Source organism: Gracilinanus agilis, chromosome 1 (genome assembly GCF_016433145.1).
Source record: "Gracilinanus agilis isolate LMUSP501 chromosome 1, AgileGrace, whole genome shotgun sequence".
NCBI lineage: Eukaryota > Metazoa > Chordata > Mammalia > Didelphimorphia > Didelphidae > Gracilinanus > Gracilinanus agilis.
In genome coordinates this window covers 791,844,375-791,864,234 of record NC_058130.1, presented here as the reverse complement: position 1 = coordinate 791,864,234, position 19,860 = coordinate 791,844,375, and the positions used below count along the sequence as shown (strand labels likewise).

Below are 19,860 nucleotides of genomic sequence, written 5' to 3'. Positions count from 1 at the left end.
AAGAAACAGTGATGCTTAAATACTCCTCTCCTTCCATCACTCCCCCAAACAAACACCTGCCTGCTGTTCATTTGTGTTTCCGTAGGCACATAGAATAGGTCTTGGCACTCAGAGGTGATTTTTCAGATGCTGGAAACTTCCCCATCATGAAAAGACCCAAGGAGGTGAGCTTCTGCTAGGATAGCCACTAATTGGCTGCCTCTATGCTTGGGACTTTAACTGATGTTCACAGTGATGTCACTCAAACTTAAGAGAAAAATTTCCCATATGATCCCTGTCTTCCTGGTAATACTCCTAAAGCTCTCACCTTCTTTGAACAAGACAGAGAAGCCCCTTTGTTTCCTAAAAACCAGTCCCAGCCTTTCCAGGGATGGAGACCTAGTTATTGGGAGCTTTCTCCCCATGCATTCTGTAGAAGTGAATAATAACATAGGATCAGGTCTTTTTCAAAGCCATCCTGACAAGAGTTGTAGAGATTACAAGTAAGTGCCTGCCAGATTATCTCATAAAGTTCTCTGTCATTGTGATGTTTGCAAATAATGTTGAGAGTGGGGGCTTCATTCTGTTTTCTCTCACATTCTCTCTGGGATCTCTGCCAGATCTAGGTATAAGATTCAAGCAGCTGGCAGTGCCTTTTGGTTGATCTAATGGTATTTTGTACAGAAAGCATTTTGTAAATCTCAAAGATTTATTAATTTCTCTGGAACTCTATTTCTTTCCATATAAAATAGCACCTAATTCCCAGGGTTTTGGGGAGGCATCTCATTAGTATCTATTGTCATGTTCAGGCCTTATGCAATACTGATAGCTCTCTGGATAGTTAAATTTAAAGTTTTCTTCTTCCTTTACTGCCTCTGGGAAACTATGAAAACATAGCAATATTGTAAAGTGTTGAAATTCAAAATCAAAAGAGAAATGGACAAAAACATTGACTCAGGAACCAGTGTTTTGGCTTTCCAAATCCAAATTCTTCTCCAGAGATGTTTGTGCTTCATCAGTGTTGCGGTGATATAGGTCAGGAGTTCTAGAGTTAAGAGATATACATGGCTAGTTGATATGAGCTGAGTGAGAATGGGAAAAATTTAGCTAAAACTTTTATCTATTAACTATTATTTACTAAAAACTATTTTTTAACTTTTGAAAAATAGCCAACACCTGACTGGAAATTCTCTTATGAGCTTCTATTTCTGCATATCTGTATCTAGCCTTTTATCCCTTTATACATTATAATCTCTGTTTCCTATTTTCTCTATTCATCTGCCTTCCTTTGCTTGCTGGGTTGATCTTCAGTAAACCTTAAAAAATATGGAAACAGTCTCTATTACATCACATTATACTATTTGACTTTCTTTTTATATTCTTCTTTATTTCTAAGTTTATTTTTCACCTCCTGCTCAGATTTGTTCCTGGTTAAGAGCTGGGGGTGGTGGGTTCTGCTCCATCCACAACTGATGAATTTTTTTAAAATGCCTGAAAAACCTTCACTTTGAGTTGCATATAAGGGCAAAGAAGTGGATTTTCATGGGGCTAAAATGCCTTGTAATCCAAATTTTAATTGAAAGGACAAGAATATGGGGATAGTTTACCTGGAGAATAAATTATTCAAGTATTTATTAAACTTTATTTTTACCAGGAACTGTTCTAGGAGCAGCTGAGAAGAAATCAGCCCCAGGAAATTAACCATCCCAGATTACTAGTAATTTATATTTTAATGAAGGAGACAACATTTTATATAAAATGTACACTGCATGAATAAAATCTCTATTAATATACTGTTATTTTCAGTTATATTAATTGTATTGGAGTCTGTTGTGTGCCAATTTCAGGTTTTTCTGGCAAAGATAATGGAAAGATTTGTTTGTTATTTACTTCTCTAGCTCATTTTACAGATGAGGGAATTGAGAAAAATAAGGTGTGTGACTTGCTTAAAATCACACAACTGGATTTGAACTCAGGTCTCCTTGATTGAAATCCTGGCAGTGTTTACACTGAAATAATTTTTAATGGTAGCACAAGAAGTTGGGAAGATCAAGATTCATGAAAAAGATGTGCATTTGTGCTTAAGATATGTCTTAAACAATGACAGTGTCTTTAGGAACTGAAAGAAGATGTTTATGCCTATACGGTTTCTCCAGTTAGAATATAAGTTCCTTGAGACAGAGAATGTTCCTTTTATTTTTATTACCAGTGTTATGTTGGGTCGGGAACATATTAAGTGCTAAAAAAATGCTTGCTGACTGAGTCTAATGAATTGAATTTGAATATTTTGTTCTTAGTTTCCTACTCTCTATTCCTCAGGTGGCTGCATAAAAATTATCAGCAGGTCCTGGCCCTGGTATTTGCTGTGGAGGAGATCAACAAGGACCCCAATCTGTTATCCAATATATCCACCCTGGGATTCCATGTCTATAATGCCTACCATAGTGATGAGACAACTCTAGAGAGTTCCTTAAGGTGGATGTCTGGGCAAGGCCAGCTCATCCCTAACTACAGCTGCTTGTGGCAGGACCAGCCTGTGGCTATCATTGGAGGAGCCACATCAGCTCTGTCTGTCCAGATGGGGACCATTCTGGAGCTCTACAAGTTTCCACAGGTGGGAGATACTGAGCCACTCTTGTTCTATGCTTTTCTCAAACCACTCAGTTTTGGGAATAGTAGAGTGTTCTTTAGTAATGACCATGCTATGAACTGAAGATAGAATATATTATTCAACTTTTGACATGCTTAAGCATCCTACATATAAGCTAGAGCAAACTGCCTCTCTCTCTCCAGCAGACTCTGAAGATTACCCTGGGTAGCAACTTTCCCAAGATCAAGCAGGTCCTTGGAAGCAAAACTAATATGAGATCAAATGCCCTGCCTTGTAGTTCATCAGGTGTGTGATATGAAAAATTGTAAAACTTAAATGAGTAAAATTTACAAAATGTCAAGCCATTCCCCAATTGACAAATGATCAAGGGACATGAATTTCACTTGATCAAATCAAAAGCATCAATAAGCAAGTGAAAAAGTGTTCTAAATTCCTCCTGATTAGAGAAATGCAAATTAAAACTCTGAGGTACTGCCTCATACCTATCAGACTGGGCAATATGACAGGAAAGGAAAGTGATAAATGTTGGAGGAGATGTAGCAAAATTGGGACACTAATACATTAGAGGTGGAGTTGTGAATTGGTCGATCCATTCTGGAGGGTAATTTGTAATTATGTCCAAAGGGTTTAAAAGACTGGCTACTCTTTGATCCAGCCATACCTCTGCTGAATTTGTACCCCAAAGAGAATAAGGAAAATGATTTGTAGAAAAATATTTATAGCTGCACTTTTATGGTGGCAAAAAATTGGCCATTATTCTAAAACTCCACACATCAACCTGGAAGTCACAGCCTCTCACCTGTTCCATGGCTTCAGGTGCCATCCAACAAGAGGTGCCAACCATCACCTCCCATTGCCAAGATAGCACTTACCCCACAATCTACTTTTTGCATTGAACCATCTTGGCCCCAAAGAATATTTTCAGCCATCCAATCCCTGTGAATTTGACCATTTCTATGTAGATAATCTAAGCCTTCCAAAACTTCTTTAAGAATTATAGCTATTATGGATTCTTAAAGGACTCCATTCTTGTACTTTCCTTGACTGACAATATACTATATAATATCCAGCACTGAACTTCCACTTAAGGATTTCATATTCAAGCAAAGGTTCTCCTTTACAACAAAAGAGGTCACCACATTGGGATGACTGAACTGGCTCATGGCTTCAATTTCTTTTAGTAGCTCATCCATACTCGTGTGGCATTTTCTAAGTTGATTCATTTTATTGCTATTCATTCTTGGTCGGTTTGCATAGGACAGCCTGGACCACCTGTCACCTCTTGCAGTTCACAGGGGTCCCTGCAGATGGAATGTAGTGGCCTAGTGTCAGCACTACTACAAGTGAGAAGGAAAAGACCCCAAGAAATTGAAGGCAGTTGGGGGGCAGTTAGAACTAAACTATATAAGGTTGTGATCCCTAGGCAGTGGAAGGTCATTCTGGGTTTGGGTCTTGGGTAGTGGGTGGTCTGATGAAGACACTCCATTGAACCTTAGTTGATCCATATCAGGAGCTCCATAAGTCTATCTCTGATATTCATTTACCAGCTGTTTATAAAATCCAACTAGCAGTAACATCATCACATCATCTCTGAAGATCTTCAAGCAACATCTGACAACATCCTACTAAAGCTTATTTATTTATTTCATTTGATACTTGAGTCATAGCTTAGGAAGAGGGAGGAAACACTGTGAAGAGGTCTAGCCTTGTTTCAGGTGAGGCTAGCCTCTGGCCCATCTTGATTAGATAACAGAGATCTCCTCTTCCCTTTTACCTCACCTTTCAATCCTTTTCCCAATCAACCTTCCCTTAATAATTAGAGGAGTTATTTTACAGTTTTAATAGCTTATTGATTCTATAATTGAGTGAGGCATTACATCCTCTCTTACCCTGATAGAACTCTCCTTTCACTCCAAAGACTGGCAGTTGGAAGAGGGACCTCCATTAATGAGGATCCTTGTTGATTTTCACACATATCCTTGTTTGTGGATCACACCTGTCAGGCAGTAACATCTTTTCTAGTTGAAGATCACCTCCTCTCAACTAATCCATCAAGTTGAGAGAGAATTATATCAGATCCTCTCAGTGAAGCCATTGTTCTATGTTCCCCCTATAAAGACCTACTTGACCAACCTCTTGTGGGAGACCTAACAGCTATCAGCCTAAGCAGTACCCATCCCACACACAAGGCTTGAGTGGCTGCAATTCCAATTTCAGTCTGCATCATCCTATCACTACCCAGCCAACCCTAAAAAGATGAATCTGTTTCTAAGATATCTTGAAAATGAAGCTTTTATCCAAGAAATTTGTTTCCAAGATAATCCCACCAATTATATTCTAATTTTATCTTACTTCCTATTATTCCTGCAAAAACTTTATAATTTTATATTCTCAGAATTCTCAATCTATCTTTTATGACCATTGATCTTCTGGTTGGCCATGAATACTTTCATGATCCACTAATCTGAAAGGTATTTTTTGATTTGTTCCTAAAATGTCTTATCCTATGTCATCCATTATGTTTAAAGTATGCACCTTCTTGCAGGTTATCTTGGCAAATGGTGTGCAATTTTGAAGATATATATATAAACTTTATACTTTATAACTTTATACTGTATGACTGTTTTCCTAGTACTTTTTATGTATAGCAAGTCCTTACCTCTAATAGCTGAAGTCTTTAAAGTTATCAAACTTCATTTACTTCAATATGCTGTATAGCTCATCTATTCCATTAACTAACCTGTATTTCTCATATAATATCAAATAATTTCAATTATTACTACCTCTCAGTAAAGTTTGAGATGCTATTCATAGTTTTCATGAGATTATTGGTATTTTTTCTTTCACATCAATTTAGTTATTATTTTTCTACATATGTGAAGAGATTCTTTAGTAGCTTCATACCAAATAAGTAAATAATTTAGTAAACTTAAGTAGGGAATTCTTAAATCCACCACATTTCTTTTAACAAAACATAATCTACTGATAATTTATAATTTGCTGAAATTTGCTTAACAATATGGAAGGTGCAGAAACTAAATTGCCCCATGTTTCTTTTCCATCCAGATCAGCTATGGGCCTTTTGATTCCATCCTGAGTGACAAGACCCAGTTTCCTTCTCTCTACCAGATGGCCCAAAGGGACTCTTCCCTGCACCATGGTATAGTCAGGTTATTGGTAAAATTTGAATGGACATGGGTAGGTCTGGTGACCACAGATGATATGAGAGGTGAAGAATTCCTCTGGAACTTAAGAGGGGACATGATTAAGCATGACATCTGTCTGGCCTATACTGAGAAACTCCCAGTGAGTGAGAGAAGACACACAGAATCTCATGATATGTTCATGCCACGTATTATGGAATCCTCAGTTAGAGTCATCATCATTCATGGTGACACGGAATCACTCATGATCCTTAGATATTCACAGCCTCTTGTTTACTTCACCCTATGGAAGGTCTGGATCACCACTTCTCATTGGGACATCACCATGAGAGCCCAGTGGAATGATGGGCACAGTTTCCATGGAGCACTTTCATTTTCCCAGATGACAAAGGAAATCCCTGGTTTCAAGTCCTTTCTCAGGACAGTGAACCCTGCCAAATACCCAAAGGACCCTTTACTGAAGGACTTCTGGTGCTCAGCATTCAAAAATTTGGAGAAACTTGAAAATGAAGAGCTAAATGAATGCTCCCCCAATGCCTCCTTGGAAACTCTTCCTCTGCACATCTTTGACATGACAATGTCTGGTCTGAGTTATACCATCTACAATTCTGTGCACGCTGTGGCCAGAGCCCTCCATGAAATGCTCCTGATGATATCAGAAAGAGAATCTCTAAGAGATGGAGAAACCTGGATGCCTCAGCCATGGCAGGTAACATTAAGTGCCCCCTCTGTACTAGCTATTGTTCTGGGTACAGCTTATACATCAATGAATCAAGGAAAAAGAAATTATGAGAAAGAAATGATGTACATGTGAATTTAATCAAAATAAATACAAGACAAAAGTGAAATAATTTCTAATCTAAATTTTCTTGTCTAAAAGGTAGAATGAATGCATTCTAATAAGAAGTAGTTATGGCATAAATATGTAGGCAGGAGATATCATGTAGACTTCAAGCCATAGCCAAAAAGAGAAGCTAATTTTAGTGTGTAAAGAAAACAAGATTAAATATAATGACATTCTTTCTTTAAATGACATTTCAATATGGTGTCTCTATTATATAATCCAAACTGTTAATATGAGACTAGATCAGGTGTGAGTTTTAGATCTTTATGAATTCTTTGCCTGTCTAGAGTGATGTTGGGAACACTACATGTAAGAATGAATGGAACCTGTAACTCAGATTTCAATTAACATCTTTTTAACCAACATTTCTTCAACATCAATAAAAATCAGTGTCCTTCCTCCTGAAGACATTAAAGTATTCCATAGAATGTTACAGAGTCTACTGTCTAGATCAGTGATGGGCAAACTATTTTAAGAGGGGGCCAAAGGAAAGGAAATGCTCGTCTGTCAGTCTGTTTCAAAGTTTCATTGTGTTGTATCCTACTCATTGTATTCGTCAGATTAGGAATAATGTTGCGCTGCTGGATAGAACATTTTAGAGGGCTGCATCTGGCCCACGGGCTGTATTTTGTCCATCACTGGTCTAGATTGTTTCTTACAGAAACCAAGATATTTATTACTCCCACCAAACAAGAGCACAAACTTCGGGCCATGAGGACTGGGATCTCTTACATAGGCCATCTATCTTACTTTAGTAAGAGTCCAGTCTTTGAGCACTAGGCATTGACTGATATTTCTCTTTCCTTTCAGCTCCACAATTTTCTGAAGAAAATCCACTTTCACAATAGTGTTGGTGATCAAGTGTTTTTGGATAATACAGGAAATTCTGAAGCTCATTATGACATTTTGGAGTACTTATTTTTTCAAAATGGGACTGAAACACTGGTGAAAGTGGGACAGTTTATTCCAAATGTTCCATATGGTCAAGATTTTACCATTTGTAATGAGGCCATAGTGTGGGACTCATTTGAGTCAAAGGTCAGAAACAATTTCAGTTTTAATTCAGAGCTTCCAATCATGGAAACACATCTTATTACTAAGGTCCCCTACACAAAGTGCTTTTTTTTAAGTTAAAATCCTACATAAATACTAGTCATTCTTATTGATTCAGAGGTAGCCGATTTTTGTAGAGAAAATTTTCCTCTGGTCCTTCTTTCCATTTCCTTTCCAGGATGACTAAGAAAAAAAATAGTAAGTAGTCAATCCACCCAATGTTCTCACACTGCACAATATTTCATAATCTGCATTATCACATTGTCCATTTACTTGGCTTCAGTGAAAGCAAAGTCGTTCATTCTTTTGAAGGTTTGTCTAATGACTTCAGCTAATTTATTTTATAAAGTTAGCTGCATTTCTAAATATTCCAAAATAATTTGGTTTTCCAAATTGTATTTACTAAGACTGTGGGATTTATTATTTATGCTCCATTGAAAAATGAACTCCATCACAGCCTTTGACTCTGAGTGCCTTACCTCATATGTGAAAAACAATTAATGTACATTTTAAGGTCATTATTCTGCTTTCATTTAACCATTAGGGTTGTAACAATGGTCAGGATTACACATAGAATTATAGAATATTTTTCCTCAAAAAGACCTTTGCAGTCAAAGAATCTCTTTTTTCAGATGAAGAATCTAAAACCCAAAGCAGAGCAGTAGCTCAGCCAAAGTCACACAGCTACTGATGAATAAGAATTGAAATTATAGCTCTTGAATACATGTGTAGTGGGCATTTTCTTACATATGATTTATAAGTCTGGAAGAAGTTCTATAGCTCTTTAATAAAATAAGATTCATTGCCTTTGCTAAAAAAATGACACAATTCTCAAAAATAATCTACTTTACACATGTTGTTAAGCCCCAAATCCTTAAAGCATTTTCTTTTCATCCCACTTTTCAGGCTCCTCAAGCTGTGTGCAGTGATAGCTGTGGCCCTGGATTCAGGAAAACTCTGAGGGAGGGAGAGCCCATCTGCTGCTTTGACTGTTCTTCATGCCCAGAAGGGGAGATTTCCAATCAAATGAGTAAGCATTGCAATGATCTTTCCTAACAAGCCCACTAAAAATGTTAAAAACTTGGTATTTGGCTCTTGAGGTCATGTAAAATTCATGGGAACATCAATGAAAGACTAACAAGATAGGCATCCAGGAGAGGGGCTGATGATTTTCTTTCTCTTTATCCATTTCTTGTCCTTGGTCTCTTTCACATATTATACAATATGATATAGGGATGATCATCATATTCATATGTAGGATTCATATGTAGGATCATAGATCTAGAAGTGGAAGGAACCTCAGTAGCCATCTAGTTCAACTCCCTCATTTGATTAATCAAGAAACAACCAAAAATGGGATGTGACTGCTGAGACTTGTTGGAATTATGTGACTTGCCCAAAGTGATACTGTAAAAAACATTTAGGATATCAACCTAGTTACTCTGAGGCAGTGCTTCTCCCACAATATTGTTGCTGTTGTTTGTCCTTTTTTGAAGAGGATTAATGACATCAGCAGATGAGGTCTAGATTTGTGCATGTATTGGCTTTAAGTGAGACCGAGGTGATAAAAGTCATTGGTCTCACTTGCTCTTCCAGAGTCATTGAGGTACAGTAATAAGGCAGTCAGGATGACTGATCATGATGCTGAAGGTAGTCGATGATATCAACATCTTCAATGTCTATTCAAGTTCTGAGTGCTCCGCAGCTCCTACTTCTGTCACCTTCATAGTCATGGGAAAGAATTACTTGTTATCTACTCGTTCCAGTAGAGGAATTATTTACGCATTTAGGGTAAACAACACCCCTATAACTAACTAAATAACTAAATGATACACTGATGTACCATTTGCGATCTTCAGCCTGGTTTTGTATATCTGCCAGTGTTCATGCCACAGCTTTCTTGGACTCACAAGTGAGAATTGACTTCCAGGTGAACACCAAGGTGGATAATGAATTCTAAAAAGGCTCTGCAGGCCTTCATAGTGTAAGATTTAAATTAATATCAATAACTTGAATGTTAATTTTATAAAGTTTATTAATAATACTTGAACAGAAAAAATAAAAGGGAAATAGAAATATAAAAACCTATTTATTTAACAAAATTAGGACCACTTGAGTAAGGTCTCTACAGCCTCTCACCTTGCACGATCTCCACACAGCTGAGATCATAGGAAGAGAGTGAGTGGCGGGACTACACCAAACTTATATCCTCCCTACGTCAGCACATAATGTGAGAAGGAAAGTGGGATCCTGGGAATTGAAGTTTTAGGGTTCAGATTCTGATTTCACAATCCCTCCTGTGATTCCCATGGGAAACAAGCATGTAGAAGTCTCCCAGATTTACATGTCAATTTCCCCATGGAATCAGTATGCATAACCAATTTATATCTCTAAAGATCTTCAACTAGAAGTACATACAATATTGTACTATCTAAGGGGAAATTACAATAATTTGGGGATAAAGGGGAAATAAAAGAGAAAGAGAACACAACCAATTATTGCTAGGCATATTGAAAAAAGCCAATTAGGGGGCAGTCCGCTTTGGCATAAGAGCATACATTCAAAATAAATACATTCAACCCCTCACAGTTCAATATCACTACATCCCAAAGTTCATTCTGGATCTTTTGGTGCAGTGTGAGGTTTCTCTAGCCATCTCCATGGTGCTTTCTCCAAACAATTCATTTTCTTGATTCAGGGAGGTAGCAAGTTTCTTATCCTAAAATGACTCTCAAACAAGAAAAATATTTATGAATCTGGAATTTTATGACAATAATATAATCTCCCCTGAGGAGGTATTGACCAACACGTGGATCACTCAGGGATACATGGGTGAGTTATGAGGTATGTGAACTAATTGTTAAAAGGAAGTCAAAAACAGAAAAAAAAAACCAGAAAAATAAAAATTAAATAGTATATAAAAATTCTTAATATCTGGGGGGGATGAAGGATGTATAGTGTCTTAAGGGTACCACATTTTCAGTTTTATTGAAGGTGGGTACTTCTTTTAAGGGGAATAGGCCGTTCACTGAATTATTTGTGATTTCTGCCACTTGGCTGGATGTTTGGGTTGCTATGAAGCAGGTGAGGTAAGAGGGAGGGGTTGGCCTGAGGATAGTGAGGCAGTGGGGGACAAAAGAGGGTGGTTTCTGGTGGGAGGGGCAGGGGAGCCATGGGTCAGGTAGAGGAGGGAGGCTCTGGGCAAAGAGAGATCTGGTAGGGACAGAAGTTGTGAGAGGAAGGGATGTGGCCTGGGTAAGAGAAAGGAGACTGGTCCAGGAAGACAGATGGAGAAGTCGAGCAAGGAGGGGAAGATCAAGTCGGGGAGGAGGTAGGGCCATGGGATTCCAAAAGCTAAACAAGAGGAGATAAGAGGAAATCATCTTGAGGCATGGGCTGGGCAGGTTTGAATGGAGGGGAGTCTTCCTTCTGAATTTTAAAATTATTTTAGTGCTTCTCAATGCTGTCTATTTGAATCTGTATATTTTAATCAAAGTAACCTTGTGTTGATTTTTCTTGAGGAGAAAATACTCTATGAATAAGAGCCCACCCAAGAATAGTGCTAAATAAAGCCATTCCGAAGTATTGAACAGTTTGAACTTAGTAAAACTCTCTGGGAATAAAAGCTGTTTCAAATTTAGGGAAAACGAGTCCCTCGTTGCCAGCATTTATTGTGAGAAGGAAAGTGGGGTGCTGAGAATTGAAGTTTTAGAGGGGCTAGCTTTCAACCTCAAAGTGCATTTCCTCTATTGTGGTATACTGGATAGAGCACTGGACATGGAATCAGGAAAACTTCAAAGTTAATTTCTATTTCATATACGCAGTAGCTGTGTGATCCTGTGTATGGCATAACTTCCATTGGTTTCCATTTCCCTATACTGGTAATATGATAAGTTTAGATGGCATAAGAGGTCCTTCTTATCTTGATTATGATATTAGAAAGGCAATCAGTGAAAAGAATAGTTAATATGGGGTTAGAGGACTAGGGTTCAAATATTGTCTCTGCTACTTATTATCTGTATGACCTTAGGCAAGTCATTTCACTCTGTGGTCCATAATGCCTTTATTTCTACAATTAAAAGATTGTTACAGATGATATCCACTGCTCATTATAGGATGAAATCTATGATTACATGCAGATTATGTAGGTATTAAAGAGGAAACGGAGATCTTCAGAGCCTAAGGTTTGTCATTGACTAAATGCTTCAGAAGATGGTGTAGATCAGGGGTTCCCAAACTTTTTTGCCTACCGCCCCCTTTCCAGACAAAAATTACTTAGCACCCCTGGAAATTAATTTTTTTTAATTTTAATAGCAATTAATAGGAAAGGTAAATGCACCTGTGGCCATCACCGCCCCCTGGATTTCTGCAGCACCCACCAGGGGGCGGTGGCGCCCACTTTGGGAATCACTGGTATAGATGAAGGTGGGTCTGAAGGAGGAACTCTCAGCTGAAAGAGGTTCAGCCACAGAAAGACTGTGATTCAGGAAGTAAGTTCAAGGTGGGAGTTTACTGCTATGGGTGATTAAGAGATGGAGAAATTTAGCCTGAATTTGGGGAATGGGGGGATGGTCAGCTTAGGAGAAAAACAATATCTGGATGATTTTGATTAAAAATAATTAAAAATAATGGCCATCATGAAGATTTTAGTTTCTATGTACTATGTATTTATCCTTTATACTTAAGATTTCATTTGATTCTTACAATTCTTGGAGATATTTTCCTTCTTTTAAATATAAAGAAAGTCAGACAGACAGATAATAGGTGACATGCCCAGGGTCACCCAGCTAGTAAGTGTCTGAGGCTAGATTTAAAACGCAGGATTTCCTGACTCCAGACCCAGCACTCTATCCACTACAAAACCTAGTAAGGCAGCATAGTCAGAGCAATAATAGAAATGAGTTAATGTTTGAAGGAAAGATTATGGTTGGTTGCCTTTACATCTGTGGTCAAGTATGACATAAAGTTGTGTGTGAAAGTGGATTATAATTTGATATGAAACAAGGTCCTATGTTTAATATCTCACTATGTAATGCATAATATATTATATATATTTTAAATATAATAATTAAATATAAAAGGGACATATCCACACCCTTTCCTCAAACTTTCTGTCAAAAGCACTCAGGACACTAATATGCTACTGGTGTAATTCTGAACTGATCCAACCATTTTGGAGAATTATCTGGAATTATAATTATAGAATTATAAAACAGTGTATACCTTTTGATCCAGTAATACCACTAGTAAGTAAATTTCCTAAGGTAATCATGGAAAAAGTAAAGGATTCTTTATTTTCTAAGATATTTATGAGTTGCCTTTGTGACATCAACTTAATGGAAATTCAAGGGATGTTCATCAATAGGGTAAAACCTAAACAAATTTGGTATATTATTATGATGGAATACTACTGCACCATAAGAAATGATGAACAAATTAATTAAAGGAAATGGTAAGAGCTACAAGAAGTTATGATGAGTGGAATGACTGAAACCAAGAAGATATTATATATAGCATCAGAAATACTGTTTGAAGGACTTGTGTATGTCCACCTCCAAAGGAACAACTGATATATAGAAACAAAGGAGATATGGTTTTACATGTAAATATATATTTCTTATTTAAAATATTTTCTCTAATGGAGGATAAAGAAGGGAAGGAAGATGTTACCTGGGCATTTTAGTGTAATAATAGAGTAGGAAATGTTTTTTTAAATCACCTAATACTCAACTCCCACCAATTCAATAGGGAATTCTCCTCAATAATAAATGAGGGGGTGGGGCAGCTGGGTAGCTCAGTGGAGTGAGAGTCAGGCCTAGAGACTGGAGGTCCTGGGTTCAAATCCGGCCTCAGACACTTCCCAGCTGTGTGACTCTGGGCGGGTCCCTTGGCCCCCATTGCCTACCCTTACCACTCTTCCACCTATGGGTCAATGCACAGAAGTTAAGGGTTTAAAATGAAAAAAAAATCTTTAAAAAAATAATAAATGAGGGGGGAATCTTGATGGTTATGTGTATGAAGATTTAAGCCAAGAAATGTAAGGTCCTATGTTCAAATCGTGAATGAGACCCTTCTTAGCTGTGTGATCTGGCTCAAGACACAACCACAAATGCCTGCCATTTATTACTATTCTGCTTTGGGACTGATACTTAATATCAGTTCTATGAACATAAAGGTTTAAAACTAGTCAACTTGCTTTACAGAGTGGTCAAGGTAAAATGAAAAGCCATAGATAGTATAAGGGGAACTGGATTTGAATCTTACTTTTTAAAAATCCTATTTGTTTGATTTCCTGGAAGACATTGAAGTTGGGTCTTTGCTTCCTCCACTATAAAAGGGGGGTCATGGATGAGAATATCTTTAAGGTGTATGTGTGCTTCAAATGTGCCTCAAATTTATGATACTAGGAGCTCACAAGTGTTCCTTTTCCTATGCCATAATTATTTGTCCATATACCAAGGCAAAAGTGAGGATGACACATCACTATATGGATTCTCATTCTGGAAAGACTGGAACAATTCTCAGAGTCAAAAATTGTTGCCAAGTCAACTACATGACTCAGTGGACTGAGAGCCATACTTAGAGACCAGAGAGTCCTAGATTCAAATCTAGCCTCAGACAGTTCCTAACTGTGTGACCCTGGGCAAGTCACTTAATCCCTATTGCCTAGCCCTAAACACTCTTCTGCCTTGGAACCTATACAGAGTATTTCATCTAAGGCAGAAGGAGAGGGTTTAAAATAATTGTCACCAATACACCAAAGACTGTAGCTTATAGAGGGAGAAGTTATTATTAGAAAGAGAACTGGATTGAGTAAAGATATTAAAGTATTGACATTTTTCCAAGCTAATAAAGTATTTGTACTGGCGTCCCTTGGATATCATTGCTGAAAATATTTGTTTTGAATCTTGATAAAATATTTAGAAGAGTTACTGAACAGTGACTACTTTAAATACAAGCATATTTTAAATAGTAATTTAAAGTTGGGAAAGAATTACAAATATAATTTCATTTTACTATCCTAACAGCCCTAAAAGAAAGGTGTTATTAGCAATCTTTTTTTTTAAAAAGTGGACATTCCCTCAATATCTCATCTGTTAATTGGGAATGCTAATAGCATTTACCTCATGGCTCTGTTGTGAGAATCAAATGAGTTATTCATTGTAAAGGACTTGGAACAATGTCTGGCACATACTAGGTGCTATATAAATGCTAACTTTAATTACACTTTTATTTATAATCAATGTTGGAGAAGTATAAGTGAACAAACATGCAATATGACTATAGATAGATTGAGGAACCATTTTCTTCAATTGGAAAAGGTAAATGCTAATAAATAGCATGATCTAGGTCTTCCAAATTATAAAGGTAATGGACACAGTGGAACTGGGCTTCATCACCTTGGTAGGCATACCAAGGTGGATATAATTATATGTTGAGGGTCAAGTTCTACCCTTCATGTCCAAATGGCTTGACATAGGTTATTTTGTCTGTTTCCCAGGTTTGAAAATAGGAAGAATTTTCAAACATAAAATAATGAGATGCTTCTTTTCCCCTATAGATATGAGGCATTGTATGAAGTGTCCTGAAGATGAATATCCTAATAAGGAGAGAGATCATTGCCTCCCCAAAACCATTACCTTCCTGGATATCAAAGAACCTCTGGGAATGACTCTAGCCTGTGTGGCTCTTTTCTTCTCTGTACTGACAGCTCTGATTCTCGGGGTGTTTGTGAAGTTTCGTGATACAGCCATAGTGAAAGCCAATAACCGGGCCCTCAGCTATACTCTCCTCATCTCCCTCACCTTTTGTTTCCTCTGCTCCTTGCTCTTCATTGGCCATCCCACTGCAGCTACCTGTCTCCTCCGACAAACAACATTTGGGGTAGTGTTCACTGTGGCTGTTTCTTCCATTTTAGGCAAAACCATTCTGGTAGTTCTGGCCTTTAAGGTTACAAAACCAGGGAGCAGGAATAAGGTATGGCTGCAACCTAGAGTGTCAAACTGTATTGTACTCCTTTGCTCTGGCATTCAAGTGACTCTGTGTGGCATCTGGCTGGGAATCTCTCCGCCATTTCCAGACACAGACATGCATTCTGAACCCAATCAGATTATCATTGAATGTAATGAGGGCTCTGTCATTGGTTTCTACTGTGTTGTGGGTTACATTGGCTTCCTAGCAGTGGGGAGCTTCACAGTGGCTTTCTTGGCCAGAAGCCTGCCTGATGCCTTCAATGAAGCCAAGTTCATCACTTTCAGCATGCTGGTGTTCTGCAGTGTGTGGGTTTCCTTCCTCCCCACATACCAGAGCACCAAGGGTAAGGCCATGGTGGTTGTAGAGATCTTCTCCATCTTGGCCTCCAGTGCTGGATTACTGGGCTGTATCTTTATTCCCAAGTGTTATGCGATTTTGCTGAGGCCAGTTCAAAACATTCAGGAATGCATAAGAAATAAATTAAATTGAGACTTCCTGGGGTGGAGCCAAGATGGAGGAGTAACTAGAGCAGCAGCTCCATGTCACCACAAGAATTCTCTCAAAGATTAAAATATCACCACAAAATGAATACAGGGATGAAAGAACCAACAAGAAAGAGTGAAACATCTTTCAAGAAAAGAAAAACCCTAATGTTAAGCAGATGGCATATGGGGCACTGGGGTAAGAGGAGAGTAGTACCAGCAAGAGACTGTAGCAAGGAGAGAAGAGCAAGCCACCAACTCCCTACCCCATATCTGCTGCCACAGGTTCTGAACCTAAGCTCTAGCTAACAATCAAACCCTAATATCCTGCCTGGGCAAATAGTGGTCCATGCCAACCGACACCCCTTGAAATTTCAAGCCTGGGGAGAAGTCCGGATTCCCAGTCCAGGGTAATCCTCCCCATCCCATCTTTTTGCCCAGAACTAAGGGAGGAGCTCTAGCAAAAGGCAATCAAGGGTATGCATGATTGGATCAAGTAAACAGTGAGACCAAAACCTTGAGCATAAGCCTAGGGTGAAAATTTGATCAGCCCCTGACCTCCTCAGTTTCAGAGTGAGATCAAAAGCTTACACACAAGGATGATGAAAGTCTTTAAGCTATCAGCATCTCAAGAGTCAATTGAATCAGCAGGGGGAGGGGGCTCTCAGAACTCTCAGCCCTCAAGCCTATAAACTACAAAAAGCCAGAAAAACAAGCTGAGAATAACATCAAAGAAGGACTTAAGTTTAAGAGGGTACTCCAATTTCCCAGAAAACAGAGCCTACCTATAAGTAGATAAGAAAAATGAGCAAGCAACAAAAAAGCATCTAACTCTAAAGAGTTTTTTATGGAGACAAAGAGCAAGGTAGAGAGACAGAAGGTGACAATAAATGCAGAGCAAAAACAAGCAAAGTCCAAAAGAAAACTATGGTTTGGACTCAGAGTCTTGAAGAGCTCAAAAAAGACTTCAAAAACAAAATGAGAAAGGCAGAGGAAAATTGGGAAAGAGAAATGAAAGTGATGCAAGAGAAAGGAAAATGATGCAAGGAGAAATGGGACAATTCAAAAAGGAGAACCAAAAACTGACAGAGGAAAATTAGACCTTGAAAATCAGAATTGATAATCTAGAAACTAACGGTTTCATGTGAAATCAATAAACAATGAAGTATAAGCAAAGGAATGAGAGAGGAAAATGAAATATTTTTTGAAAAAACAACTGACCTATATAGGTCTAAGAGAGACAATTTGAGAATTATTGAACTACTTGAAAGTCAGAAACAAGAAAAAACCTTGGGCATCATGTTACAAGAAATTATCAAAGATAACTGCCCAGAGATCCTCAAACAATCCTCAAATAACATTGAAATTGAAAGAATTCACAGGTCACCTCCAGAAAGAAATCCTCAAATGACAACTTCTAGGAATATAATAGCTAAATCCGAGAGCCACCAAGCCAAGGAAAAAATACTTCAAGCAATCAGAAAGAACCCATTCAAATACCATGGAGCTACAATCAGGATCACACAGCACCTAGCAGCTTCTACATTAAAAAATCAAAAAGCATGGAATATGATGTTCAGGAAGGAAAAATATTTGGGATTACAACCCAGAATCACTTATCCAGCAAAACTGAGTATTTTCTTTCAGGAGAAATGGACATTGAATAAAATTGAAGATTGCCAAGCAATTCTCAGGAATAAGCCAGACCTAAACAAAAAAAATTTGAAGTCCAAATAAGAGACACAACAGAAGCCTGAAAAGGGAATATAACAATGTGTCTTAATGGGAGAGTGCCTCATGTATGATCTAAAAACAACAGGTGGAAGCCAAGATGATGAAGAAGTTATAGATTCTCATCTGATTGCTACCAAATCATCCTCCAAAATAAATTTCATACAATGCCTTAGAATGAATTTTGGAGCAGTATAATCTAGAAAAAGACAAGGTAAATTAATTTTCTAGCACAAAACAACTTACCAGGCCAGCACAACTGATCCAGTACACCTTGGTGGAGATGTAAAAGGGAAAAGGGATTTTTTTGGTTAGATATTAATATTTAAAGGTGTGGTCACCTAGGAACTGAATAAATACCAATTCCTAAAATTATTTCAGTGTTTTATTTACAAAATGTAGGAGAGAGTAGAAGTAGAGAGATGAGAAAGGGGTAGAATAAGAGATTTAACTTAACGAACTAGATTTGCATTCAACTCTGGACTTTACTCTGGCAGGGCTCCAGAGGCCCAGCCTGAGAGCCTAAAAGTCAATTAACAAGGGCTTCTCCCAATCAAGGGAGCCTCTCAGAGGCTAGTACCTCCAGGGAAATTAAAGTAGTCAGTAGGTCTTTTTCACTCACCAAGGTCTCAGGGTCCCAGCCAGAGCTCCTTCAAGTCCAAGCCACAAACAAGAAGAGCTCCTTCAGCTCCAAGACACAAACCAGAAGAGAGCTGAACTCACTGAACTCTCTTTTAAAGGGGCTTCTTTTGCATCACTTCCTGTGCCTTCCTTTTAGTTTATGTGTCCAGTCACAACAGGCGCTTTTCTTAGGACTGCCCAGAAGGCAGTCAGTAAATTTTGATTCCTGACTCACTCTAGCACACAAGGGTCACAGACCTCCCAACTTGTGAATTAAGTGGGGATGTTCTCACCTTTGGTGATTAGATTAAGCCTGGGTCTATGATCATTCCCCTGGACCTCAGACAGCCCCATCATGACCATGGTGGCAGCCCCAGTGGTCCCTCGGACCAGAGGAGTCAGAACCAGGAGCCTGAGCCTGATGCCAGCAGTGTCTGCTCGCTGGGACTTCTACTGGTTGTGGTCCTTCATGGCTGGAGGCATCACAGGATGTTGTGCCAAAACAGCCATTGCACCTTTGGATTGAATGAAGATGCTATTATGGACACATAATCACCATTACAAACATTTAGGAGTATTTTCTGCCTTGTGTGCTATCCCTAAAAAAGAAGGATATCTTGGGTTGTATAAAGGAAATGGAGCAATGGTGATTAGAATCTTCCCATATGGTACAATTCAATTTATGTCCTTTGATCATTACAAAAAGTTAATTACCACCCAACTTGGGAATTCTGGACATGTACATCAGCTAATGACTGGCTCCATGGCAGGCATGACAGCAGTCACTTGTACTTACTCACTTGGCATGGTTTGAGTTTGCCTGGCATTAAAGGTGAAAGGAGAACACACATACACAGGAATGCATTCAAAACAATGCAAAGGAATATCTCTTTTGTTTTATTGAGGACTGATGCCTACTATTATAGGAATGCCTCCCTATTCAGGAGTTTCATTTTTTTACTATTGTGTAGATAGAATTTACTCCCCAAGATTCTCTTATGCTGCATGCAAACAGTGTGTGAAAGTACGAAGGATAGTTTTAGTGTCACCCCGCCCCTCTCTCTCTCCTTCCCTAAACAAGACTGGTGAAGATGGCTAAGAGCCAGGCAAGAGAATATACATACAGAGTCATACATAATATGATATTAAGCTTTCAACTTCTGATTTTTTTATTTCTTCTACTTCAAATGATTATTAATAAACTTTATTAAAAATAAGAACTGGAAGCTGTAAGGAATAAAATTTAGGTATTTATAGATATATATTAAAATATGTGGCCACCAGGAATCAACAATTTAGGTTGATTCCGCAATTAAATCAGACCCACGTCAGCATCGGGTTGAAGAGTTTATTTACAATCAGGTAGGTAAAAGTAGGAATAAAGAGAAAAGTAGAGGCTAG

At 38.2% G+C, this 19,860-nt stretch overlaps 1 protein-coding gene across 1 annotated transcript; it reads left to right on the top strand.

Annotated features, from left to right (window-relative positions):
* The first annotated feature begins 267 nt into the window (after positions 1 to 267).
* On the top strand, positions 268 to 16,114 carry LOC123232490 (vomeronasal type-2 receptor 26-like). Its single transcript, XM_044658942.1, has 6 exons — positions 268 to 482; positions 2,299 to 2,593; positions 5,657 to 6,463; positions 7,409 to 7,636; positions 8,558 to 8,681; positions 15,213 to 16,114. The coding sequence occupies exons 1-6, from the start codon at positions 268 to 270 to the stop codon at positions 16,112 to 16,114; spliced, it is 2,571 nt and encodes an 856-aa protein (XP_044514877.1).
* Positions 16,115 to 19,860: the final 3,746 nt, after the last annotated feature.